This window comes from Felis catus, chromosome A1, assembly GCF_018350175.1.
Source record: "Felis catus isolate Fca126 chromosome A1, F.catus_Fca126_mat1.0, whole genome shotgun sequence".
NCBI classification, from domain to species: domain Eukaryota; kingdom Metazoa; phylum Chordata; class Mammalia; order Carnivora; family Felidae; genus Felis; species Felis catus.
The window spans coordinates 144,024,167-144,049,654 of NC_058368.1; the positions used below are offsets into that span (position 1 = coordinate 144,024,167).

General features: G+C 38.1%; 1 protein-coding gene across 3 annotated transcripts in view; it reads left to right on the forward strand.

The window, feature by feature from the left end:
- Nucleotides 1-2,114: 2,114 nt before the first annotated feature.
- The window catches only part of ZFYVE16 (zinc finger FYVE-type containing 16), a 54,162-nt gene continuing 30,788 nt past the window's right edge, over nt 2,115-25,488 (forward strand). Inside the window, exons 1-6 of one of the 3 annotated variants that reach the window (XM_019836033.3) lie at nt 2,820-2,965; nt 6,667-6,795; nt 15,547-15,654; nt 16,922-19,167; nt 20,848-20,944; nt 23,794-23,955. In XM_019836033.3, coding sequence (XP_019691592.2) covers nt 15,585-15,654; nt 16,922-19,167; nt 20,848-20,944; nt 23,794-23,955 — 2,575 coding nt within the window. In that variant the 5' untranslated portion in view covers nt 2,820-2,965; nt 6,667-6,795; nt 15,547-15,584. Of the gene's footprint in view, nt 2,578-2,810; nt 2,966-6,666; nt 6,796-15,546; nt 15,655-16,921; nt 19,168-20,847; nt 20,945-23,793; nt 23,956-25,488 lie in introns of those variants that run through there. The other 2 variants (XM_006927816.5, XM_003981109.6) reach the window with 2 other exon arrangements.

Sequence of the window (25,488 nt, forward strand, 5' to 3'; positions counted from 1 at the left end):
CACCTTCCAAAGATAATCACAGTTAATATTTTAGTGGATTTCCTTCCAAACTTTTTCTGTGCATTTTAAAAATTAGTTCTCATGGTCACCAAAACTATAGCCATTTCTTCATTAGTGGCATTGCTTCAGGTAGCTGATCTAAGTGGCCCTAAAGTAGATAATTTAAAACAAAATTAGCTCTTTTCCTTGTAACATGGGTGTCCTAACATGGTTAGATAGCATTAAATACTAATGATTAACAGTTCCATGTCACTTTCTGTGTTTGGGAGCAATGAAATCCTAGTTCTAAAATTGCTTGTTAGTATAACACCAGCCATGAAACAAATGAATAATTGTAATTGTTATCTTCATTTGCTTCTGGTATCTTCTCCACCCAGACTACTAATGAAAAGGGAACAGCTTTGCAAGTTCATGTTACTGTGGAATTTAAGCCTCTTAAGATAATCAAGATTCTGACAACCTTCAAAATAATGAAAACTGTTTATGGTCCAAGTAAGAACTAGTTCAAGTCTAAAGAATAAGTTGGCCACATATGTTACAATTGGGACGATTTTCTCAAGTCATAACTATTTAGTAATAAATTGGGATCTTTAGAGGTTAAATAATACATGGGAGTTTTTCAATAATTATTACTCAAACTTTGCAAGGTCTCTTTTTCATTAATATTTTACTTGACATTGCATTCAATGTGCAGATTTCTTCTTCATTTCTATCAGCAAAGGAAATCATAGGAAATTTAATTGACAGGCTCCACAAACATCTTGTTGTTTTATGATATTGCAGCAACCTCTCAACTATTAATGTTTGTAAGTAAAAGAATGACACAGTGGATTGTGAACTTCTTAGGGCAAATTTCATGAATTCCCCATCTTTGTAATCCTTACAACTCCAAACCAAGTATAACGAACCACACAGAGGAAATGCCCATAAACAAATAAATGTGATACAAAGTACAATTGCATTTGTATGAGAAAGGTATTCCAGTTTGGGGAGCTTTTTCCTTTCCTTATTGTTATTTCATATAAATGTTTGTATTCTGGAATATCTCCTTATAATTTCCAGAAAGGAGATTATTAATTTAGGTCATGCGAAAATTTCTTGTTATGATTTGACAAATAACTTTCCAAAATCTTTGTCCTAATTTAGATCCCCAACAGGATGAGTGTTCATTTCACTCTACCCTCACCAATGGAGTTAATTCGCATTTTAAACAAATTGGCTAATTAGATCCACTGGAAATAATATCTCATTTGTCTTCATTTCATTATTGAGTTTGAACATTAGTAAAACATGTACTAGGCACTTATGAATTTATTTTGTGAATTGACCATTCATGTATACAGTTTTCCTATTTATCTGTAAGGTCTTAGTGTTTCTATTTGTATTCTTTGTCCTCACGCTATATATAAAGATAGAGATAGAGATAGAGATAGAGATATATAGATATGTTATACTATATGAATATTTCTATATAAATATTTCTATCTCAAATACTTGTATCCACGAGTCTCTGCTATTAGATGGTGGTTCCATAAGGGTAATGACCCTTTTATCTGTAAACAACATTTAACGCATAGTAGAGAAATATGCATACAGTACTTTGTAGAACTACTTAGGATTAAGTGAGATAATGTAAGCAAAGCATTTAATGCAACGTTTGTCACATGGTAGATGCTCAATAAATTATCAAAATTATCAAGTATCAAAAAAAGTTTTACTGTTGGACTAAAACAACACAATTTCATTTCAGGTTTAGTAAAATCAGAGAAAGAAAATAGAGATTCAGTACTTTTGAAAGAGCACAACCTATTGTTTGTTGCAAACTGCAGATTTAGAATTTGAACCGATTCTCAAATCTTTCACCATAAATCACATCTGATTGAAATACCCCTAACGTACTACATACAACTCTTGAAATTTTTGAAAGACCAGTATGAATTACCGGTAAAACTTTTTGGCAACAGATGGGATTCTTCTCCCCATACCCATGATCTCCTTTTCCCTCACTTAAATTTATAGGAAACTTGTGGTAAAAATAGTAAAGCTCAACAAGCACAAACATACATCACATGAGGAGCATTTATTTCTCCAGTTGGTTAGCTTTTGTTCTTAGACGCGGGGAGGCAGCTGTTCTCGTGGTCACTGTTAGAAAAGCAGAACTAAAGCAATGAGAGGGAAGGCCAGCAGCCTTGGGAGCAGGCAGTCAGCTGGAGGGCTTGAAGCTGGGGGATAGGTGGGAGCTTTTCTGTTGCCGCCGAGAGAAAAACGGGGGTGGACAACACCAGCGTTAAGTCACAAGGCTTTCCGGGAGGACAGCGGAGCGGGGAGCAGGACTGGTTAGCTGCCTGGCAGGCGGGCGTGTCCAGTACAGGCCGGTGCACCGCGCCGGCTCCGCTGAGGCTGTAGGGTGGGGGCGGGGGAAGCTGCGTATAGGTCAACCAAGGGCAAAGGAAGCCTGACACTGACGCAGGTGGCCTCCCGATTCCGGCTCCCAGGCGTCTAGGGGGAAACTCAGTCCCCGTTTAATGCGGGTCTTCAAGCTGCCTCATCACCGCACAACCTTCTCAGGCACTTCCGGTAAGAATCCCGGCACCCTCGGCTCAGACCCCGCAGAGCCTCGCGCAGGCGCCTCGGGACCTGGCGGAGGCCGCGGACTCGGAGGGAGGGAGTGTGTGTATGTGTGTGAGTGTGTGTGTGTGTGCGCGCGCGTGTGTGTACGCGGACTCGGAGGAAGGGAGTGTGTGTGCGTGCGTGTGTGCGTGCGTGTGTCGACGGAAAACCTCTTCTGCGCCTGCGCTGTCTGCTCCTCCCCGCCCACCCCCTCCCCCCCCCCCAACAGGTCCGGGGGAAAACAAACCCTGAGCCGACGTAGCTCACCCCCGGGACTCCCGGCCGGGGTCGCTCTTCACTCCTCTGCGCCTCGTCGCATCGAGTCCTCAGAGAGCTCCTCAGGGTTGTGGGGGAGGTAAGAGCCCCCCAGTAACTGGCCTCTTGGCCCTCCCCTCACCCCTGCTGCACTCGCGGAGGGGGCGGGGTGCCCGCTGGATCGGCCGACCTGAGTGCCGGGTCTGGCCCTCCTTTTCCTCCAAGGGTCGAGTCTAGGCCCCCGGCTTGTTCTCTTTCCGAGCTCCTTGAGTTGGCCAGGGAATCACGACCCTCAAACCTCGTGTCCCTTCGGTAGAGCCTGGCCGGCTGGACCAGGCAGGGAGGGCAATCTCGGCGGCTTTTTGCCGGGTCCCACCCACCCGGGCCGTCCGGAGTACTCGGGGCTGCGGTGGGAGCGGCCCGGGGGGCCGCGGCTGGGGCTGGGAGAAGTGCCCCCCGGGCTGCCTGGCCCACCATGGGAGGGGCTGTGCCTGCTAGAGGGGACTGTGGTTCCCGCGGAGAAGTAGCCTGTGCGCTAGGAGGACTCCAGCAGAAGAATCTGTCATCGCCGCCTGTGCTCTTTCGCAAACCCCATTCTCGCACCGATGCATTTTCTCATCGTTTTAGATCTGAAGGATGCGATAGTGTTCCTTTCCTCTACCTTTTCTTTGGTACCTCTGAAAAATCCTAAAAGATGGCCTAACTTTGAAACTATTAACTTACTTGTTCTACCGTGATTACAAATTATTCTAGACTGAGTGTTCTTACTAGCTTGACTCGTGTGGAAACCATCCCATATATTTGATAAGTTCATCTTTTTCATTTAACAAAATAAGGCAATTTGTTGGTTGAATTAGGTTCCTTAATTTATTAGAACTTGTTCCTTCTGCATTGGCAAGAGTGCAATGGTTTGATCCAGTAAAACTGTAATTTTTCACCCACTTTCTCCCCTTTTTTTCTCCCATGGATGTTAAACTGCACACTTAGTGTCACAAAAAATCTTAACTAAAATAAAGATAAGAAAAAATAAGCCATAATTCAGCCATTTAAAGTGAATCAACCGCAGTTAATATTTTGACTTTTAATCTCCCAGGGTTTTTTCTCATGGCAGTTTCTTAATTAAGATGATGAGATGTTATATACAGTTGGATTGCCTGCTTTTTTTTTTTGCTTAAAATTTTTAAAGTATTTCCTCCAGTTTTTAAAAAGCTTCATGAGTATCTTTATGATGTTTGATTACACAAGTAATACATGAGTGAACTATCTTTTGAAATATTGCAGTTAAAGCTCAGTTCCCATTTAATTATCACCCAAATTGTAATATTGTTAGGTAATATGATGGTATCACAGTTTTTTTAACCCAGTGGGTTTCAGGATCCCTTTACAAACTTAAAGGTGACTGAGGACTAAAAGATTTTTTGTTCTTTAATGCAGTATTTTGCTATTTTAGAAATTAAAATTCAGAAAATATTTAAAAATTGTGCATTAAAAACCCTTTATATATTGAATTAAAGAGTATTTTTGAAAAATATATTTTTCTTAAAAAAATGTAGTGGGAAGGGTGGCATTGTTTTATATTTTTGTGGATCACTAATGTCTGGCTTTATAGAAGACAGCTGGATTCTCAGATTTGCTTGTCTCTTCACTCTTACGTGCTATCTTGTACACTAAAGCATATTAAGAAAGTCCAGACTTGCATAGATAGGTGTTTGGAAAAGGAAGGACCTCACAGATCCCCTGAAAAGTTCTAGAGTTTTCCAGGGGTCCTTAGACCAGTTTGAGAAAGGTGATTTGACTATTCTTATGTTGATGAGCTGTTAGGTTCTTTGAAATTTTGCACTATTACAAACATTGCAGCATTCAAATTTCTTTGTGATGTGTTCCTGCACACAAGTGCTAATGTTTTTCTAGAAGTAGAATTACTTTTGATGCCTGCATAATTTTCTAATGTTGGTGTTTAGATGGTTTCAATTAATGATTTGGTAGAATATCTTTGCATATTTTCAGTTGCTTTGGATTATTTTAAATTTTTAAAAAGAATTGTTACATCAATTCTTAGGAAATTTTATTTGTTAATTGTTAGGAAACTTTTTGAGGCTATTGATACATATTATCACATTGTTTTTCTGAGAGGGTATTCTGGTTTACTTCTTGTCATCAGTATTGGAGATGCTTGTTTTGTCACACCATTACCAACACTTTTATCATTATTATTATTTTAATAAGTTTTTTAAGTTTATTTTTTTTAGAGAGAGAGAGAGGGTGTGAGCAAGCATGGTGGAAGGGCAGAGAGAGAGAGAGAGAGAAAGGGAGAGGAAGAATCCCAAGCAAGCTCTGCACCATTAGCACAGAGCCTGACACAGAGCTGAGACTCACGAACTGCAAGAGCATGACCTAAGCTGAAATCAAGAGTGGGATGCTTAACCAACTGAACCACCCAGGCACCCCCGATCCCTTATATTATTAAAAGAAATTATGAGGCTCTGGATCTTGGGGTCGTGAGTTGGAGCCTCATGTTGGGTGTAGAGATCACTAAGAAAAAATTGTGTTCTGATTTAGTAGGCAACAAATGATATATGTTATAATTCAGATTATTTTGATAGTACAGATTGTGCTTTGAATATTTTTTCATAATCTTAGTAGGTCATATTATTTGCCCATTTATAATCCAGTGTCAATGTGTTGTTTTCTAAAGGTTTTTTAAAAAGTTTATTTATTTATTTTGAGAGAGAGAGCTGGGGAGGAGCAGAAAGAGAGGGAGAGAGAATCCCAAGCAGGCTCTGCACTGTCAGTGTGAGCCTGACCAGGGACTTGAACCCATGAACCTTGATATCATGATCTGAGCCAAAATCAAGAGTTGATGCTCAACTGATAGAGCCACCACATGCCCCCTAAAAGATTTTTAGAAATATATTTATTTATTTTTTCAGAGAGCGCAAGTGGGGGAGGGGCAGAGAGCAAGGGACAGAGGATCTGAAGCAGGCTCTGCTCTGACAGGCTGATAGCAGCAACAAGCCCCATGTGGGGCTCCCAACTCACAAACTGTGTGTGAGATAATGACCTGAGCTGAAGTTGGACCCTCAACTGACTGAACCACCCAGGTGCCCCGCCCCCTACCAGATTTTTATTATCTTTTTCTTTTTTAATTTTTAAAAATGTTTATTTAGTTTTGAGAGAGAGAGCACGAACAGGGAAGGGGCAGAGAGAGAGGAAGACACAGAAACCGAAGCAGCCTCCAGGGCACAGAGCCGGATGCAGGGCTTGACCTCATGAACTGCAAAATCATGACCTGAGCTGAAGTTGGATACTTAACTAACTGAACTACCCAGGCACCCCTTTATTATCTATTTTATATTGTAAGGATATGCACTATAAGTTTCTAGGAAAGGAAGAAAATTATCTTTTTTGTTATTTACAAAAGTAGTACATTTTTGTAAACAAAAAGTAAAATACAGATATGTATTATGCATTATCTATAGAATTACATAATGTAGATGTGAAAGGCATGCATTATCACAGATACCATTATTACCAGTTTGGTATTTGCCTCTCTATATTTTTTTCCTGTGCCTTTGCTAATACTTTTTTTTTTTAACAACTTACTTGTAAAAATGGGTTTGTACTGTACATGACATTTTGCTATTTGATTTTTAGTCATTTAGTACTCTATACCGGATATTTTCCTATCAAAGTGCATGTAACTCTGGGCAAAGTTTTATCCAGAGTGGCTTTAGAAACACTAATTGTGATCTGTAGTTATCTGATGTCAGGCTCCTGTCCTCTTCTATATTCTCTTCCTAGGTGATCTCATCCATTAACAGTTATGTGCTGCCAGTTCCCAAATCTTTTATCTATCTCAGACTTCTCTCCTGCATTCCAGATCCTTATATTCAACTGCCTATTGGACATCTCCCCCAGGATGTTCTCAAGGTACTTCAAACAACAGTCCAAACGTGAACTTATTTTTTCCCTTAGTCCTGCTCTTCTTTGTATTGCCTGTCATAGTCAGTGGTACCACTGTCTGCTCAGTCACCCGTGATGGAAACCTGGCAGTAATCCTAGCTTTCTCCCTTGTTTCACTCTCCAGAATTTCCCATTCTTTAGTCACTTTTCTATTGATCCCTTTTCCATCTGCTCCGCATTATGTCAGTTCAGGCCCTCATCTTGTCTCATCTTAACCATTTAGGAGTCTCCTTACTATTGGTTTTGTTGGTTTTCTGATTAATTTTCCATGTTGTTGCCAATTTTTTTTAAATCATGAAGAGATTTTTAAAAACCATTTTTGTAAAGGAAATATTGTAAATATTTTCTTGTAAATCTGGGAGTATATAAATGGTCAGGTAAGTAAAGATATTACCTAAAATAGGGGCGCCTGGGTGGCTCAGTCGGTTAAGCATCCGACTTCAGCTCAGGTCATGATCTCACGGTCCGTGAGTTCGAGCCCCACGTCAGGCTCTATGCTGACAGCTCAGAACCTGGAGCCTGCTTCTGATTCTGTGTTTGCCTCTCTCTCTGACCCTCCCCCATTCATGCTCTGTCTCTATCTGTCTCAAAAATAAATAAACATTAAAAAAATTTTTTTTAAAAAAGATACTACCTAAAACAGGTTGCTATATGTACACACAAATAAACTTCTTTAGAATAGTGAGTATATTTATATTCCATTTGTGTCTTTTACTGTACATCATAGATTTTTGGCACAGTAAGTACATCTTAGTTGATTGAAATGGGAATTATGTGCAGCTTCAAATGTCATGTTAAAAGGTTTCATTTACATGGGGCGCCTGGGTGGCTCAGTCGGTTAAGCGGACGACTTCGGCTCAGGTCATGATCTCGCGGTCTGTGAGCTCGAGCCCTGCGTCGGGCTCTGTGCTGACAGCTCAGAGCCTGGAGCCTGTTTCGGATTCTGTGTCTCCCTCTCTCTGACCCTCCCCCGTTCATGCTCTGTCTCTCTCTGTCTCAAAAATAAATAAACGTTAAAAAAAAAAAAGGTTTCATGTACAGTATTTGCATTATATCTTTTATAAATTATTGGATTCTATTATTTAATTATCTTTCCTTTTTTGCACCTTTGTAGGCACCTCAAATGACATAATACTTAGTAGTACACTGGTATACATAGAGATACTCTGTAAACATTTAATGAATTCCATAATTTTTTAGAAAAATGCTGGTTTTTTTCCTAATGAGAGACTATTTCTAGGCCTTCTAGTTCCTGTGCTTTAGTTTTTTAATATTTCTATATTCAGAATTCCTTCACTACTTAAACAAATTTTTTTAATGTTTATTTACTTTTGAGAGAGAGAGAGAGGGAGAGAGAGAGAGAGAGAGAGAGAGAGAGAGAGACTGAGGTGTGAGTGGGGGAGGGGCAGAGAGAGGGAGACCCAGAATGTGAAGCAGACTTCAGGCCCTGAACTGTCAGCACAGAGCCCAGTGAGGGGTTTGAACTCATGGACTGAGATCATGACCTGAGCTGAAGTCGGATGCTCAACTGACTGAGCCAACCAGGCACCGTCCCCCCCCCCCCCCGCCAAATTTTTTTTTTAATGTTTATTTTTGAGGGGGAGAGAGAGAGTGGGAGGCAGGGGCAGAGAGAGAGAGACAGAGAATCTGAAACAGACTCCAGGCTATGATCTCTCAGCACAGAGCCTGATGTGGGGCTCGAACTCACAAACGGTGAGATCATGACCTGAGCTGAAGTCCGATGCTTAACCAACTGAGCCACCCAAGTGCTCCTTAAATTTTTTTTTTTAATGTTTGTTTACTTTTGAGAGAGAGAGAGAGACAGAGCATGAGTGGGGAGGGGCAGAGAGAGGGAGACACAGAATCTGAAGCAGGCTGCAGGCTCTGAGCTGTCAGCACAGAGCCCGACATGGGGCTCGAACCCACGCACCATGAGATCATGACCTGAGCTGAAGTTAGACACTTAACTGACTGAGCCACCAAGGCACCCGATCACCTGACCTTCTAAATAATTTTTAAAAATTTGGAAATACTGAGGTTTATTCTTTGTGTCATAAAGTTCTGTAGATACTGACAAATGCTTAATGTCTTATATTCACCACTATAGTATCCTATAAAATAGTTTCACCACCCTAAAAAATCCACAGTGCTTTACTTTCAAGTTCAACTGCCCCCCCACCCAAACTACTAGCAATCACTGATGTGTTTATTCTCTTTGTAGTTTTACCTTTTCCAAAATGTCAATTAGAATCATACAGTATGTAGACTTTTTAAGACTGTTTTCTTTCACATACAGTACATATTTAAGGTACGTCCCATGTCTTTTTGTGGCTTGTTAGGTTATTTCTTTGTATCATTGAATACTATTCCATTGCATGGATGTATCACAGTTTATTTATCTGTTCATTTACTGAAGGTCATTTTGGATGTTTCCAAATTTTGTCAGTTGTAAAAGAAGCTGTTATAAATTTCACATCTAAATTCTTGTGTGGACATAAATCTTTAAGTCAATTGGGTAAAATACCTAATAGTATGATTGCTGGATCATATGGTAAGACTATGTTTAGTTTTATAAGAGGCAAACTATTTTTCAGAGTGGCTGTACCATTTTGTATTCCCATCAGGAATAAATAGAGTTCCTGCTGAATAGCATCCTTGCAGCATTTGGTATTGTCAGTTTTTTGGATTTTAGCCATTGTAATTGATGTAAAATGGTATCTCATTGTTTTAATCTGTAGTCCCTAAAAACAAATGACGTTGAGCATTTTATCATATATTTATTTGCTAACTGTGTGTCTTCTTTGGTGAGGTGTCTCTTTGTGGAACTTTTGCCCATTTAATTGGATTGTTTGTTTTCTAATTATTTAATTTTAGGAGTTTTTTGGAGATTTAGATGCAAGTCCTTTATCAGATACGTGTTTTGCAAATGTTATCTCCCAGGATATGGCTTGTCCTCTTATTCTCTTAAGTGTCTTTTTCAGGGCGTATGTTTTTTTTAATTTTAAAGTCTAACTTCATCAATTTTTTTAATGGATCATTCTATTGTTATGATCATAATCAAACTCATAACCAAACCCAAGGTTATGTAGATTTTTCTGTAATGTTTTCTTCAAGAAATATTATAATATATTTTACATTTAGTTCTTTATCCTTTTTAAGTACGTTCCTGTGTAAGGTGTAAGGTCCATATCTAGGTTCGTATTTTTGGCATGGGATGTCCCATTTTTGGGATGTCCAGTTTTCTCAGCACCACTTGTTGAAAAGACTAGCCTTTCTCCTTTGAATTGCCTTTGCGCCTTTGTCAAAGATAATTTGACTGTATTTATTTGTGTGGGTCTATTTCTAGGATCTCTATTCTTTTTATTTTTTATTTTTTTATTATTGTTTTTAATGTTTATTTTTTTTTTGAGACAGATGGAAACAAAGCGTGAGCAGGGGAGGGGCAGAGAGAGAGGGAGACACAGAATCTGAAACAGGCTCCAGGCTCTGGGCTGTCAGCACAGAACCCGATGTGGGGCTCAAGCCCATGAACCATGAGATCATGACCTGAGCTGAAGTCAGATGCTCAACCGACTGAGCCACCCAGGAGCCCCGCAGGCTCTCTATTCTTTTGCACTGGTTTATGTGTCTTTTTTTTTTTTTTTTTTTTTTTTGCCAGTACTACATTGCTTTAATTATTATAGCTTTATGAGTCTTAAAATTAGAGTGAGTTGTCCAAATTTGTTCTTCTTTTTCAGCGTTATGTTGGCTATTCTAGGTCCTCTTCCTTTCTGTATACACTTTAGAATTCTGAGTTTCCTGAGTCCTACAAAAAAGCTTGCTGGGATCTTGATTGGGATTGCATTGAATCCAGAGATCAAGTTGAGAGGAACTGACATCTTAACAATATGGAGTGTACCTATCCTTGAACGTGGAATATATCTTCATTTAATTAGGTCTTTGATTTTTTTCATTTGTATTTTGTAGTTTTCCACATATGGGTCCAGTATGTATTTTGTTAAATTTATACCTAAGTATTTACTCTTTTGATGTGCTATCGTAAATGGTATTTTTTAAAATTCCAAATTCCAGTTGTTCCTTGCTCATGTATAGGAATGCATTTGATTTTTGTATATTAACCCTGTATCCAACATCCTTGCTATATTCACTACTCTATTTTGGGGGGGCCAGTTTTTGGGGATGTTCTACATTGAAAATCATGTCATTACAAATAAAGACAGTTGTAGTTCTTCCTTTCCAAATGGTGTATCTTTTATTTCCTTTCTTACTGCAGTTTCAGTACTGTGTTGAATAGGAATTGTGAAAGAAGATATCCTTTCCTTGATCCCAATCTTTGATTGGAAAGCATCCAGTTTCTCATCATAATGTATATAATATTAGCTGTAGGCATTTTGTAGCTATTCTTCATCAAATTGAAGAAGTTTCTCTCTGCTCATAACTTGCTGAGGGTTTTTATCATAAGTAAGTGTTGAGTTTTGTCAAATGCTTTTTTTTTTTTGCATCCATTGATATGATTATATGATAATTCTTTAATCTGTTAATGTGATATTTTCAGAGGTTGAACCAGCCTTGCATACCTGGATAAATTTCACTTGGTTGTTGTGTTAATTTTTTTTATACATTGTTGGATTCTACTTGCTAATATTTTGCTGAGGATTTTTATGTCTGTGTTCATGAGCAATATTGGTGTGTAGTTTTCTTCTTGTAATGTCTGTATTTGGTTTTGGTATTAGATTAATACTGGTCTAATCAGATGAATTAGGAAGGATTCCCTCTGCTTCCTTTTTTCTGAAAGAGATTGTGGAGAATTGGTATTATTTCTTCCTTAAATATTTGGTAAAATTCACCAATGAAGCCATCTGGATCTGGTGATTTGTGGAAGGTTACTAATTATTGATTCAGTTTCATTAATAGATACAGGGCTGTTTGGGTTATCTGTTTCTCTTTGTGTGAGGTTTGGTAGCTTGTGTCTTCCAAGGAAATGGTTTATTTCATCTAAATTATCAAGTTTGGAGGCATAGAGTTGTTCATATTTCCTCATTTTCCTTTAAGTTCATATTATCATTAATTTTGTTCCCTCTTTCATTTCTGATATGGTAATTTGTTTCTCTCTCTTTTTTTTTCTTTTTTCTTTTTTTAATTTGAGACACAGAGAGCATGTGTGAGCAGGGGAGAGGGGCAGAGGGAGAGAGAAAGAATCTTAAGCTGGCACCATGCTCAGCATGAAGCCTGATGTAGGGCTCGATCCCATGACCCTGGGACCATGACCTGAGCCAAATCAAGAGTCGGATGCTCAAGCTACTGAGGCACCCAGGTGCTTCGCTCTTTTCTTGATTAGCCTAATTTATCAGTTTTACTGATTTTTTTTTCAAAGAAAGGAGTTGTTGGTTTCAGTGATTTTTTTTTTCCTATTTCTCTGTTGCTTTCCTGCTTTTAATCTCATTGTTTTCTGTTCTAATCTTTGTTATCTTTGTTTCTACTTGTTTTGCTCTTCTTACTCTCCTTTTTCTAGTTTCCCAAGGTGGAAGCTTAGATGATTGATTTTTAGATCTTTTTTTAAACATATGCACTTAAGTTATAAATGCCTCTCTATGCACTGCTTTAATTGCATCCAACAAGCTTCACTTGAATTTTTAAGATTTTTGCCATCAATTTTCATGATCGCTCCCTGCCCCCCCCCAACATATGTTCCTTATTTATGGCTTCCTGTTCCTGTGTCATATATGCATTGCTGTTTTTCTGAGAATATTCGTTTCTTTGAAGTTTTCTTCTGTTTCCTGCATTTTTCTCTTATTCCAAGTTCCTTTTGTTTGTTTTGGTGTGTATGTTTTTGTGTACTATTGTATATGTATGATATAACCACAATTTAAAAATGGAAAATGGGTTGACTGGGTGGCCCAGTTGGTTAAGCATCCGACTTTGGCCCAGGTGATGATTTCGTGGCTCATGCATTTGAGCCCTGTGTCAGGCTCTCTGCTGACAACTCGGAGCCTGGAGTGTGTTTTGGATTCTGTCTGCTCATCCCTTGCTCCCTCCCTCTCTCTCTCTTTCTCTGAAAAATAAAATAAAATATTAAAAAAATTTTTAAATGGAAATAAAAGAAGTAATGTGCTGTGTTAAATTAGGATGACATGCCATTTTTATTGAAAATTGTTCTGAAGTTTACCTGAATAATTATTGTTCTTTTAAAAAAATTTTTTTTTAATGTTTTTATTTATTTTTGAGACAGAGAGAGACAGAGCATGAGCAGGGGAGGGGCAGAGAGAGAGGAAGACACAGAATCCGAAGCAGGCTCCATGCTCTGAGCTGTCAGCACAGAGCCTGACGCAGGGCTCAAACCCATGGACTATGAGATCATGACCTGAGCTGAAGTCGGATGCTTAACTGACTGAGCCACCCAGGCGCCCCTAATTATTGTTCTTTTTTTTTTTTTAACGTTTATTTATTTTTGAGACAGAGAGAGACAGAGCATGAACAGGGGAGGGGCAGAGAGAGAGGGAGACACAGAATCTGAAACAGGCTCCAGGCTCTGAGCTGTCAGCACAGAGCCCGACGCGGGGCTCGAACTCACGGACCGTGAGATCATGACCTGAGCCGAAGTCGGACGCTTAACCGACCAAGCCACCCAGGCGCCCCTAATTATTGTTCTTTTAAGGTGACCTTTTCTGAAGGGTCCTCTACCTTTCTTGTTTAACCATCCTTGTTTCATGCTGTCTATCTTCCTTAGAGGTCTCCATTCTTATGATAGATGACTTCTGCCATCCATGTCTCTTACCCTTTCATATGTCCCTCTTGTCTTTCTGGGCTGCCTTTTAGGTGGTTTTTTCAGGTAGGTTTTCTAGTTCATTCATTTTTCTCTTAAGCTGTGTCTAAGCTTTTTAACTCATTTTTAAAGTGTCCTTATTTTTTTCTGGACCTCAAGTGTTCATTTCATGGCACTATCATAAATGGTTCTTGTAAAAAACTGTCTCATTTTTGTCTTTTATCCCTCATTTCCCACTCTTATTCTTCACCCCAGGGAACTGTTCAGATGTGCTTAATAATGTATATCTTTTTGTTATGTATTACTGCAAAATTTATATTGTTGATTATGTTTTACAAAAGTAGCAGTATGGAACAGATTGGAAATTTTTTTTAGAAAAGGTCATTTACCAAAGACAGTGTGAGGAACGTTGCTGTAGAGTGTTCCACCTTCTGGATTTAGTTGATTGCTTTGTTTTGATATCATCTAACTTGTCTCTCTATGCTTGGATTTCCTGTAAATACGTGGTTAGTTCTAAAAGCTTGATTAGATTGAGGTTCAGTTTTTTTGGGTAAGAATACATTATGTGGGATACTGTATCTTCCACATGAGGCACATAATATTTGGTTCTTCCACATTTATTTATTTTTTTAATGTTTATTTATTTTTGAGAAACAGAGACAGAGTGCGAGCAGGGGAGGGGCAGAGAGAGGGAGACACAGAATCTGAAACAGTCTCCAGGCTCTGAGCTGTCAGCTTAGAGTCCAACGCAGGGCTCAAACTCACGAACTGCGAGATCATGACCTGAGCTGAAGTCAGACGCTTAACCGACTGAGCCACCCAGGCACTCCCTTCCATATTTATTGATAGTGAAATTGATCACTGGAAGTCAGATGTGTTTGCCTGTTACCACCATTATAAAGTTCTCCTCCAATCTTTCGTCTAACACTTTAATTAACATCCATTGATAGCCATTGCCTAGTCTATTATTTGCATTAAGGATTGCCAAGAGATGATTTAAAAAATTTTAATATACATCTGCATTTATTACCTGAGATTCTTACCTAAAGAACTTTCCCTCAGCAACTACTTAAAGTACATTTTGTTAATAGAGGGAAGGATAAGTTATTGGCTCTTTTCCCTTAATGTATCACCTTTCAGAGCAATGGGTTTATGCCCTGGCAACCCTCTAATGAATGGTGGTATTTGTTTTTGTTTTTAGTATCATTAAGATCTCTGTTTTTTATCTATTTGATTTGTGTTCAGTCCTTTGCAGGCTTAGTTAATTTGATGTTTGGTTGTCCTATTTAAGACAGTAGGAACCCCTTCAACTAGGCTCCTGTGTCGTTTTGATTTTATCCCATTAGCCACTGATAGATTTCTTTAAGGTGTCTCCAGACTTACAGGGAGAAGTTCTTGACATAGATCAGAGGTTTATCTGCTTTATTCATAGAGCTAACTTTTAGTTTTTTTATATTTCTCTTAATATGTTCATTTTCTATTTCTTTAACTCCTGTTCTTAGCTTACTAATCTTCAGTCTTTCGCCTATTCTAACATAAGGATCTAAAGCTGTATTTGAAGTACTGCTTTTGCTGAATCCCATAAGTTTTTATATGCAGTATTTTTATTCGTAAGTGGTATATTTTATATTACCATATCATATATATTATTTGATATAAAGTTCTTATAACTGTTTTTAGCATTTACTTATGAATTCTTCTTTGATTATGTACCTTAAGTAACTCATGTCACTTAGATAAGTGTTCTAAAATTTACAATAGTATATGTATGTTATGTTGTTAGAGTTTTCTTGTCATTTTGTATATAGAGAGGCAATTGCTTCAACTAAATTGTAGATTCCTCAAAGGAATTTATTTGTGTCTATTTGTCGACTATGTTTCTTGGTATGCGGTAGATGGCATAATATTTATATGTTAGAGAATTAAATGAACTCTCATGACTTTTTATTTTCTAGGCATAGAGAATTAAATTCTGAATAAGTCTTTAAGTAGGATGGACAGTTATTTTAAAGCAGCAGTCAGTGACTTGGACAGACTCCTAGATGATTTTGAACAGAATCCAGGTGTGTTGGTTTTTAATTTTTGTTACTAATGGAATTTCTAAATGTCTGTGCATCAGTTATCTAAGATATAGAGTACTGTTAGCAAATTTGGTTTTAGTTCTGGTCACAAGGTTATATTCTGTAAGGAGTTCGTGTTTTATTATAACATGTTAGTTTATTCTTATACAGAATAGAACCAATAGCCAGAAATAGAAGTAAGGAAGTTAGTTTTCTCTACAGATACAAATTTAACTAAAAGACCTTTAAAATCAACATATGAGCCAGCTGAAAGCAACTTGAAAACTTTACATGAATTGGTATTTCATTACTATGAGAGATAGTGTTTTACTCACTTTATTATTTTTTTATAATGATATTTTATAAAGACCAACCCCATTTTTTTGAGTTTATTTGTTTGAGAGAGAGCACAAGTAGGGAAGGGACAGAGAGAGAGAGAGAGAAGGAACCCAGAGCAGGCTTTACACTGTCAGTGTGGAGGCTGATGCATGGCTTGAACACAAGAACCTTGAGATCATGACCTGAGCTGAGGTCAGACACTTAACTCACTGGGCCACTCAGGCACCCCTGTTTTACTCATTTTAGAATGAAGACTAGGAAACTGGAGCGAGAACCAAGAAGTTAAATTGTTTTTCAGCTCTTCCTCAGTCTGGTTTTTATAGTGCAGCTGAGTTATTTTGCGGTGTGTGTGTGTGTGTGTGTGTGTGTGTGTGTTTCTTTAAAGTTTACTTATTTCTTTTGAGAGAGAGCGTGCAAGTGTAGAGGGATGAGTGGGGGAGGGGCAGAGAGAAAGGAAGACACAGAATCCGAAGCAGGCTCCAGGTTCCGAGCCGTCAGCACAGAGCCTGATGTAGGGCTTGAACTCATGAACTGTAAGATCATGACCTAAGCTGAAGTCCAATGCTTAACTGACAGAGCCACTCAGTCTCCCCTATTTCAAATGCAACTTTTATCACATTGTGACATTTGCATTGAATAGTAAAAACTCCCAAGTAGTTTAAATAAAAATAATGGGGGGTGGAACGCCTGGCTGGCTCAGTCAGAGCGTGTGACTCTTAATCTCAGGGTTTGAGCCCCACATTGGGTATAGAGACTACTCAAAAATAAAAAAATTTTAAAAAAAATTTTTGGAGGTTGTTACCGTTTATAAGAAAGTAGTTTACCTCTGGTCTAAATAGAAGTTCAGTTTAGAAGTCTTAGAAAATGTAACATCTTTGTGATAATTTTAATTTGGCTCTCCTAAATAACATTGTATCTCTCTTTTAATTAGATGAACAAGATTATCTCCGAGATGTGCAAAATGTATATGATTCTAACCACTGTTCAGTTTCTTCAGAGTTGGCTTCCTCGCTACTACCAAAGGATCAACAATGCATTAATTGTTGTGCCTCATCAGAAACATGCTATGAAACAAATCAGATTTCTCTGAACAAAACACTTGAGGGACTAACTTCTATACAAAATGAAAAAAATGTAACAGGACTTGATCTGCTTTCTTCTGTGGATGGTGGCACTTCAGATGAAATCCAGCCTCTGTATATGGGACGATGTAGTAAACCTGTCTGTGACCTGATAAGTGACATGGGTAACTTAGTTCATGTAACAAATAGTGAAGAAGATATTAAACGATTATTGCCACATGATTTTAAGTCTAGTGCAGATTCTTTGATTGGATTGGATTTATCTTCAGTGTCAGAAACTCTTCATGCCTCTTCAACAGACCGTGATAATAATACTGTCAGAGAGGAACAGAATGATGTCCACTCTGAATTACAAAATAGAGAAATTAGTGGAGCTGAAGAATTGGGTATGAAAGTAGATACAACACCTTCAGATTCATGTAATTACAGCGGAAAAGAGAATTTAAAGGACAAAAAGATCTCTAATCAGTTAGAACCAGTTGTTGATGGTTTTAACATGCCATCTGCTTTGACTCAACAAAGTTCTAAAATGTTTGATACCAAAGACAACCTACAACACAAGAACCAGCCATGTGAATTACTAAAAGCTGATAGCTGTTTGGTGGAAGATGAAGTAGATGTGGCAGTCATAGCTGCCACAGAATGTTTAAAAGAAGGAGACTGCACAAGTGCTGTGCCCTGCAGTGTTCCAAAAAATGAAGATTTATACTTACATGACTCAAATTCAAAAGATGAAAATTTCAAATTACCTGACTTTTCCTTTCAGGAAGATAGGACTGCTGTATTTGTAAAACAATCTGCAAAAGAAGAGTCAAGAAATATAGGTCTTAAAGATAGTCAAGATACAATCCAAGATTCCTCTCCAGCTTTACAGGTTTCAGATGAAGACATCTATTCCTCATTGACCTGTCTTCCAGTACCTGGGTCTTTGTGTGGATCATTAATTGAAAGTAAAGCACATGGTGATTGTTTATCACAGAATGAACATAAAGATAACATACAAGACACAGTGACAGTCCATGAAGAAATACAGAAGAGTGTTATTCTGGGTGGGGAACCGTTGAAGGAGACTGATCATTTGAAACAGGAAAAATGTGAAAACATAATTGAAAAGGTGGGAGATAGAAAGGAAGAGTCCAACCAGATGGTAATCAGAGTTGAATCTTTGGATTACCCTGGTAACACAAATTCTTCTACAGCTACAGAATCTCAATTGGAGCTTTCTGGTGCTGATGCCCCAGAGTTTCCTGATGGTTGTGAAGGTCTCCCTTTTTTAAGCACTGATATCAATGGGCAAGACTTAGATTACTTTAATATTGATGAAGGTATGAAAAGTGGAACACTAATTAGTGATGCTGAACTTGATGCCTTTCTAACTGAACAGTATCTTCAGACTAGTAACATAAAAGCCTTTGAAGAAAATGTGAATGACTCAAAATCTGAAATGAATCAGATAGATGTGAAAGGCCTAGATGATGGAAATGTCAGTAATACATATTTCAATGCTGAAACAGGAGCTACTGGGGAAAGTCTTGGTATTAATATGATTTGTGAAACAGTTGATAAACAAAATACAACAGAAAATGGTGGCCTTTCTTTAGGGGAAAAAAGTACAATTGCAAATGAACAAGGGTTACCTAACAATAAATCTGAGATTATGAATGAATTATCAGTCTCTGATATTAATAGTCAGTCTGTTCATGTTGGAGGGGCTAGACCCAAGCAATTGTTTAGCATTCCATCAAGACCAGGGAGTTCAAAGGAACCAGGTAAACCAGATGTTCCAAATATCCCTGAAAGCGAACCCAGCACAACAAATACCATTGTTCCAACCACTTGTACTACTGATTCTACAGCTGATCCTCAGGTTAGCTTCAACTCTAATTACATTGATATAGAAAGTAATTTTGAAGGTGGATCCACTTTTATAACTGTGAGTCAAGAATCTCTACCTGTAAACACTTGCAAAGAAGGCCTGGTTTTGGGCCTAAAACAACCTACTTGGGTTCCTGATTCAGAAGCTCCAAACTGTATGAACTGCCAGGTCAAATTTACTTTTACGAAAAGGCGACACCACTGCCGAGCATGTGGGAAAGTAAGTTATAAAAATCTTTGTTTTTTATTCTTTTGAAACATTTATTTTTTTTAACATTTATTTATCTTGAGAGAGAGTGTGTGCACATGTATGAGTGAGTGGGTGGAGGGCAGAGAGAGAAGAGAGAGAGAAAATCCCAACCAGGCTCTGTGCTGACAGCACAGAGCCCGACTTGGGGCTGAATCCCACAAACTGGGAGATCATGACCTGAGCTAAAACCAAGAATCTGACACATAACGGACTGAGGTGCTCCTATTCTTTTGAGACATTTAAAATGAAATTTAATGTTATAAAACGGATTGATAGATGATTTAAAGTTTTAGTTTAAAATCACTATTTTTCACCTACATGGAAATAAATAAAACACTTTCATTTTATAGATTGCTTGAGAATGAATAAATGTCACATTGTCATTAGTATTACATACTGGGAAATAAGGAATACTAATTACTAGTTTTTATGAAATCTAAAGAATATGTGTCTTTATCTCTCTAACATTTACACTTGAGATGTCCCAAATTCATTATATCCCCCTGGGTCCTTGAAGTCTTAATTTCAAGACCATTTTGCAGTTAGTGTTAGAGAGTCTATCTAGGGAAACACTGGGAGAAAGAAAAACAAATTGGTTGCCACAAGGTTCAGAATGCTGAAGCTGGCGTTGTTTGCATTCTGACTGCATTGACTATAAACTCTAAGGGTTTCCTATAGAAATAACATTTAATTCTTTCAATTTTTTAATTTATATTCATTTATTTTCATTTTATTTATTTTAAAGAGAAAGAGAGTGAGTAGGGGAGGGGGCAGAGGGAGAGAGAGAGAGAGAGAGAGAGAGAACCCCAAATAGCTCCATGCTCAGCACAGACCCCAATGTGACCTGAGCTGAAATCAAAAGTTGGATGCTCAACCGACTAAGCCACCCAGGCACCCCAACATTGCATTTTTTATTCAGCACTGATTTTCGGTATTGGGTTGGTCTCAGATCACCCCTCTTTTCTTTTAGAAAAAAATGACATTCTACCTTTAAAAGTTGTAAATAAAGGACCACAGAAAACTTTAAATTGTAAAGTTACTCATTAAAGAAAAATTTTGTTCCTTTCCAATGAACAGAATTGACTTAAAGGAATTCCCCTTGTGAGAGATACAATTTTATTTTTATTTTTTTATTATTAAAAAATTTTTTTTAAAGTTTTATTTATTTTTGAGAGAGAGTGAGAGAGCAAGAGCCGGGGAGGAGCAGAGAGAGAGAGAGAGAGAGAGAGAGAGAGAGAATCCAAAGCAAATTCTAGGCTCTGAGCTGTCAGCCCAGAGAGAGAGAGAGAGAGAGAGAGAGAGAGAGAGAATCCAAAGCAAATTCTAGGCTCTGAGCTGTCAGCCCAGAGCCTGATGTGGGGCTCAAACTCATGAACCACAAGATCATGACATGAGCTGAATTCGATGCTTAACCAACTGAGCCACCTAGCCACTCCAGAGATATGATTTTAAGTTGCAGAAACCTCATTGAATTAAAACAAATAAAAAATAATTATTTTAATAACTATGATTATGGTGATTAGAAAAATTATTTATATCATCAAAAAAATGGTGTTTGGTTAATTAGATTTTGGGCCTCCTCTCTCCCTGCCTCCTGTAGGTATAAACATGCTTGACACAAAACCAAATTCGATATTTTATTCTTTATAGGTCTTTTGTGGTGTCTGTTGTAATAGGAAGTGTAAACTGCAATATCTAGAAAAGGAAGCAAGAGTATGTGTAGTCTGCTTTGAGTCTATAAGTAAAGGTGAGTATTAACTTGACATATTTTCTTCCAGTAATTGAATATATCTTAAAAACAATTGGATTGTGACAAAGAAAAACTTCTTTATTTTCTTAAGGCGAGGACCTAGTGTTGACTTATCTGGCTTAGGTGGGCCATCCCACGGCTTGGTTTCTCTTCTTTTTGTTCTACTCTCACAATTAATACTACCAATCCGGAAAGGAAGCAGTTTCTGGAGTGGCAGTTCATTAACTTTTAACAGGTACCAAGTCCCTAAATGCTGCATTTCATCTGCCTATTTGTTTTGTCAACATCATTGTCATCCTTATCATCTTAATCTAAACTTATAGAATAGTTACTGTTGAATAGTATTTAGTGTTACACACTAATAGCATAAGGCAAGATAATTGTTCCCACCCTTTAGAAAATTATAATCTAAGATGGGAATAAAAAATAAGGTAGTAATATTTATGATTTTATATATAAATTCATAGAACTGTCACAGTATTAGCACATTTTTGTCTCATATTTTTTTCCCTTCTCAATTTTAGAATTTTGTTTGTATGAATTTCCCATTGTTTCTGGCTCCCTAGCTTAGCTACCATTATCAGCAAGTCTTGGTAGTCTTATTTGTGTTCTCACAGTGTGTGTGTGTGTGTGTGTGTGTGTGTGTGTGTGTGTGTGTGTGTGTTGTATTGTGCTTTTTCCCTCAAATACACATTTGCTCTTTTGAGTACTTCTTGGCATTTTGAAAGATTTGTTGACAGTTTAATTCCCAGCAAATATGACTTGGGACTTTTCAATACCAGGCCTGTGCTTTTAGCTCAGGTACTGCTTCCCCTGTTAGCCAGGAGAATAAATAGCTGATAATAATTTGTTTTTCTCTTTTGAATGAAGATAAAATTTTTCATCAGTTTTCCAAAAAGCTCTGATGGGAGTCTATTAGCCTGAGGTAAGCTACTTTACTCCCTGTTGTTGCCCCTTGCTCTGGAAGATAACAGAGTGTGAACTTTTTATATTTCCATATTACCAACATCGTTTATGAAGAGGTTAGTGTAAGACTTTATAGTTGTTTTGGTTTTTTTCCCATGCTGTTTCAGTAGCCCCAGAAGACTGCTGGTGCTGGTGGCCAGACAGCCTGCTAGAATTCAGGAATAGAATTCAGGCTCCCACATAATTCTCTCTCCCTACTTGAAAAAAAATAAAATAGCCACTAATATTTGAAACATTATTTGAGTTGACATGTCAGAGTTTTAGGTGAACATTCAAACATTTTGACTGTAAGGTACCAGGAGAAAAGATGCAGTCATTAAAGAGACTCAGTAGGATTTTGGGATCATGCTTTAGTTTCTCAAAGAAAATATCTTGGAATAAATTTGGTTATTTAGTTATCTGTTTTATTTATTCTGTATGATACCTTCTAGAATATATTCTCACAGTTCTATTTAACATTAATTTATACACCACAAGAAAACAAACACAAGTTATTTTAATAATCAACTTTAGGGTTGAAGATGGTAGAAGTGACCATTTAAAATAATGTTATTAAATAAGATGAGAAAGATGGCTCAAGAAGGGTTGTTAGATTCCATAAAGGATTAAGAAGAAAAGATAGTTTAAATAGAGATTATGGATAATGAGGAAGCTGTGCTGAGACTGTGTAAGTTTCAAGGAAGCTCGCATGTGAGTGCCATTAGGTAGATTTGGGGCAAGTTGGACATTACTCAAAACTCAGAGTAAGATGTTTGGATTTTATTTGGTGAGGGGAAGCTGATTCATGAGAGTGCTGTCATTCAGTGGACTTTGAGGAAGATGACTGTAGCAGTGGCAACATATCTAGCAGATTGGTTTGGAGAAATGCTGAAGGGAGAGCTCTCAGTGCCTGTTCTATGTTATTTGGATAAAAAGTCATTCACCAACATTCAAGCAACATTTTGCATTTTGGAGCTCTAGCTGTGAAAGAATATATTTCCTGTTCTCATGGAACTTATGACCTCATGGAGCTTAGGAATGTGGGGAGAGATGGATAGTTAGGAAAGAGAATTATCAGATGGCGATAATATCCTAAATGAAAATAAAAGATTATAAGAGGGAAGGATAGTACCGGATTGGTAACAATGAAAATAAAAGATTATAAGAGGGATGGATAGTACCGGATTGGTAACAAGAAGTAGTGTTTTTTAATGTTGGGCAGAATAAGGCTTTATGATATGACATGAGAGCAGAGACTTAAAGTGAGAGAATAAAGCTGAGAATAAAGTGAGTATTTGTGGAAGAACATTCCAGGCAGAGAGAATAAAAGCCAAGACTCTAAGCTAGGAGAGTGCTTATTTGACTTGTTGAAGAACAAGGAGGCCTGGTGGCTGGATCATAATGAGCAAGTGGGATCGTAGTGAGAGATGAGGTCAGAGAGCTAAGTGGGAAGACAGAGGAGGTAGGGATGTAGACGGGGTAGGGTCTTGTGAGCCACTGTAACAACTGGGATTTTCACTCCAGTTGGGAACCAATTAAAGTATTTTAAACAGGAATGATGTGATAGGATTTATGTCTTAAAAGAATCACACTGAACTGTGTCAAAAACAGACTGTAGGGGTAACAAGGACAAAAACCAAGACAGTCATATTAAATAGCAGTTATTTCCTTTAGTAGATATCAAACATATGCTAAATAGAATATTGAGACAATTGGTAACTTATAGTGAAGTAGGGTGCTGCCAGCTGGAGTAAGGTCATTGTCTTTGCCAAGTGCCACTTCTTTTTCTTGCTTAGCCATTGAGTTCTTTCTCCTCACAACTTGAAAAAATAGATAATTTATCATAATTTACTTTGAAGTTCAAAAATATTTTAATATTTTAATATTTTTCCCCTTTATAGCTCAGGCATTCGAAAGGATGATGAGTCCAACTGGTTCTAATCTTAAATCTAATCATTCTGATGAATGTGCCAACATCCAGCCTCTTCAGGAGAGTCAAACATCCAGTATACCTTCACCTACAACTTTACCGATCTCAGCCCTTAAACAACCAAGTGTTGAAGGTAATTAGAAGAAAATGCTGTGTCTTAGACTAAAGATAATTTTAAATGGAATTTTTCTAGTTTGATAGAGTCTAGCGAGGACTAGACTAGATATCAGAAGAAATTTAGTACAGGGAACTGGTAGGTATATGTGTTAGAAGGCTGGAAGAGCAAAAATGGCATGCTCAAGTGACTCAGAGATTGCTAACTGCAGGAAACAACCACTACCCATAGGGTTGGGGTAATGAACAGTGAAAGGCAGTATTCTAGAACTCAGTGCAGGAGTACCAGGAGGTGTTTGGTTCTCAGAACTGGGATTCAGGGCTTGGGGTACTATGTGGCTGGTATTGTGATTTCTGGGGGAGCACCAAGTGGCAAATCCTGGAACCATCAAGGGCTCTCATACAATTGGTGTTCAGTTGAGCAAAGGAGTGATCCAGGCTTGATATTAGGAGTACTGAAAATTGCATGGCATGCCCGTGTATCTGGTGGTACTGCTGCTGTAAGGATCCTGGAAGGAATTGGAAACAGAATTCCTTCTCTTCCCACCTTCCAGTCTCCCACCAACACTATTGGCAGATCATGGTCAGAGCCAACCAGCAAGGGGGTCTGGGAGTTGCACTTTCCAGACGTTAGCCTGGCATCAAAGAGCACCTTATATAGAAGGGTGGGCTTGGGTTTGAGAGACAAGTAAGTAACTGGCACATCTCCCTTTCTTCAAAAATCTGTTTTTAAATGTATATTTTACTACAATAAAAATGTTTTTAAAACCTACTTAAAAATCTTTGGGTTCTCTGGTCTTTTTTTTACAGGTGTTGTAGTTTAGGGTCTTCAGTAAAGCCTGTGTACATTTTTTAAAAATGTTTATGAGAGAGAGAGAGAGAGAGAGAGAGAATGAGAGAGAATGAGTGGGGTAGGGGCAGAGAGAGAGGGAGACACAGAATCCGAAGTACCTCCAGGCTCTGAGCTGTCAGCACAGAGCCCAAAGCGGGGCTCAGACTCATGAACTGTGAGATCATGACCTGAGCCGAAGTTGGACGCTCAACGACTGAGACACCCAGGTGACCCAGTCTGTGTACATTTTTAAACTTAAACTATTAGCCTCTAACTTGCTAGAAGATAAGTGTAAATGTCAGTTAAAGGCAGATTCAGATACTTCTGATAATTATTTTGGATTTCAGTTTATCTTTTTAATTTTAAGTATACTTTTTAAAAAAAATTTTTTAAATGTCTTTATTTTGGAGAGAGAGAGAGAGAGAGAGAGGGACAGAGCGTGAGGAGGGGAGGGACAGAGAGAGAGAGGGAGGTACAGAATCTGAAGCAGGCGCCAGGCTCTGAGCTGTCAGCACAGAGCCCAATGCAGGGCTTGAACTCACTATGAGATCATGACCTGAGCCGTTGGATGCTTAGTTGGAGGTTTGGATGCTTAACCGACTGAGCCATCCAGGCGCCCCTCAGTTTCTCTCTTAATACAGCTGTTTTCCATTTGTCATTATAATTTAAATAAGATTCAGGATATATGGTTGTATGTTATAGCTCTAAAATGAATAAGTA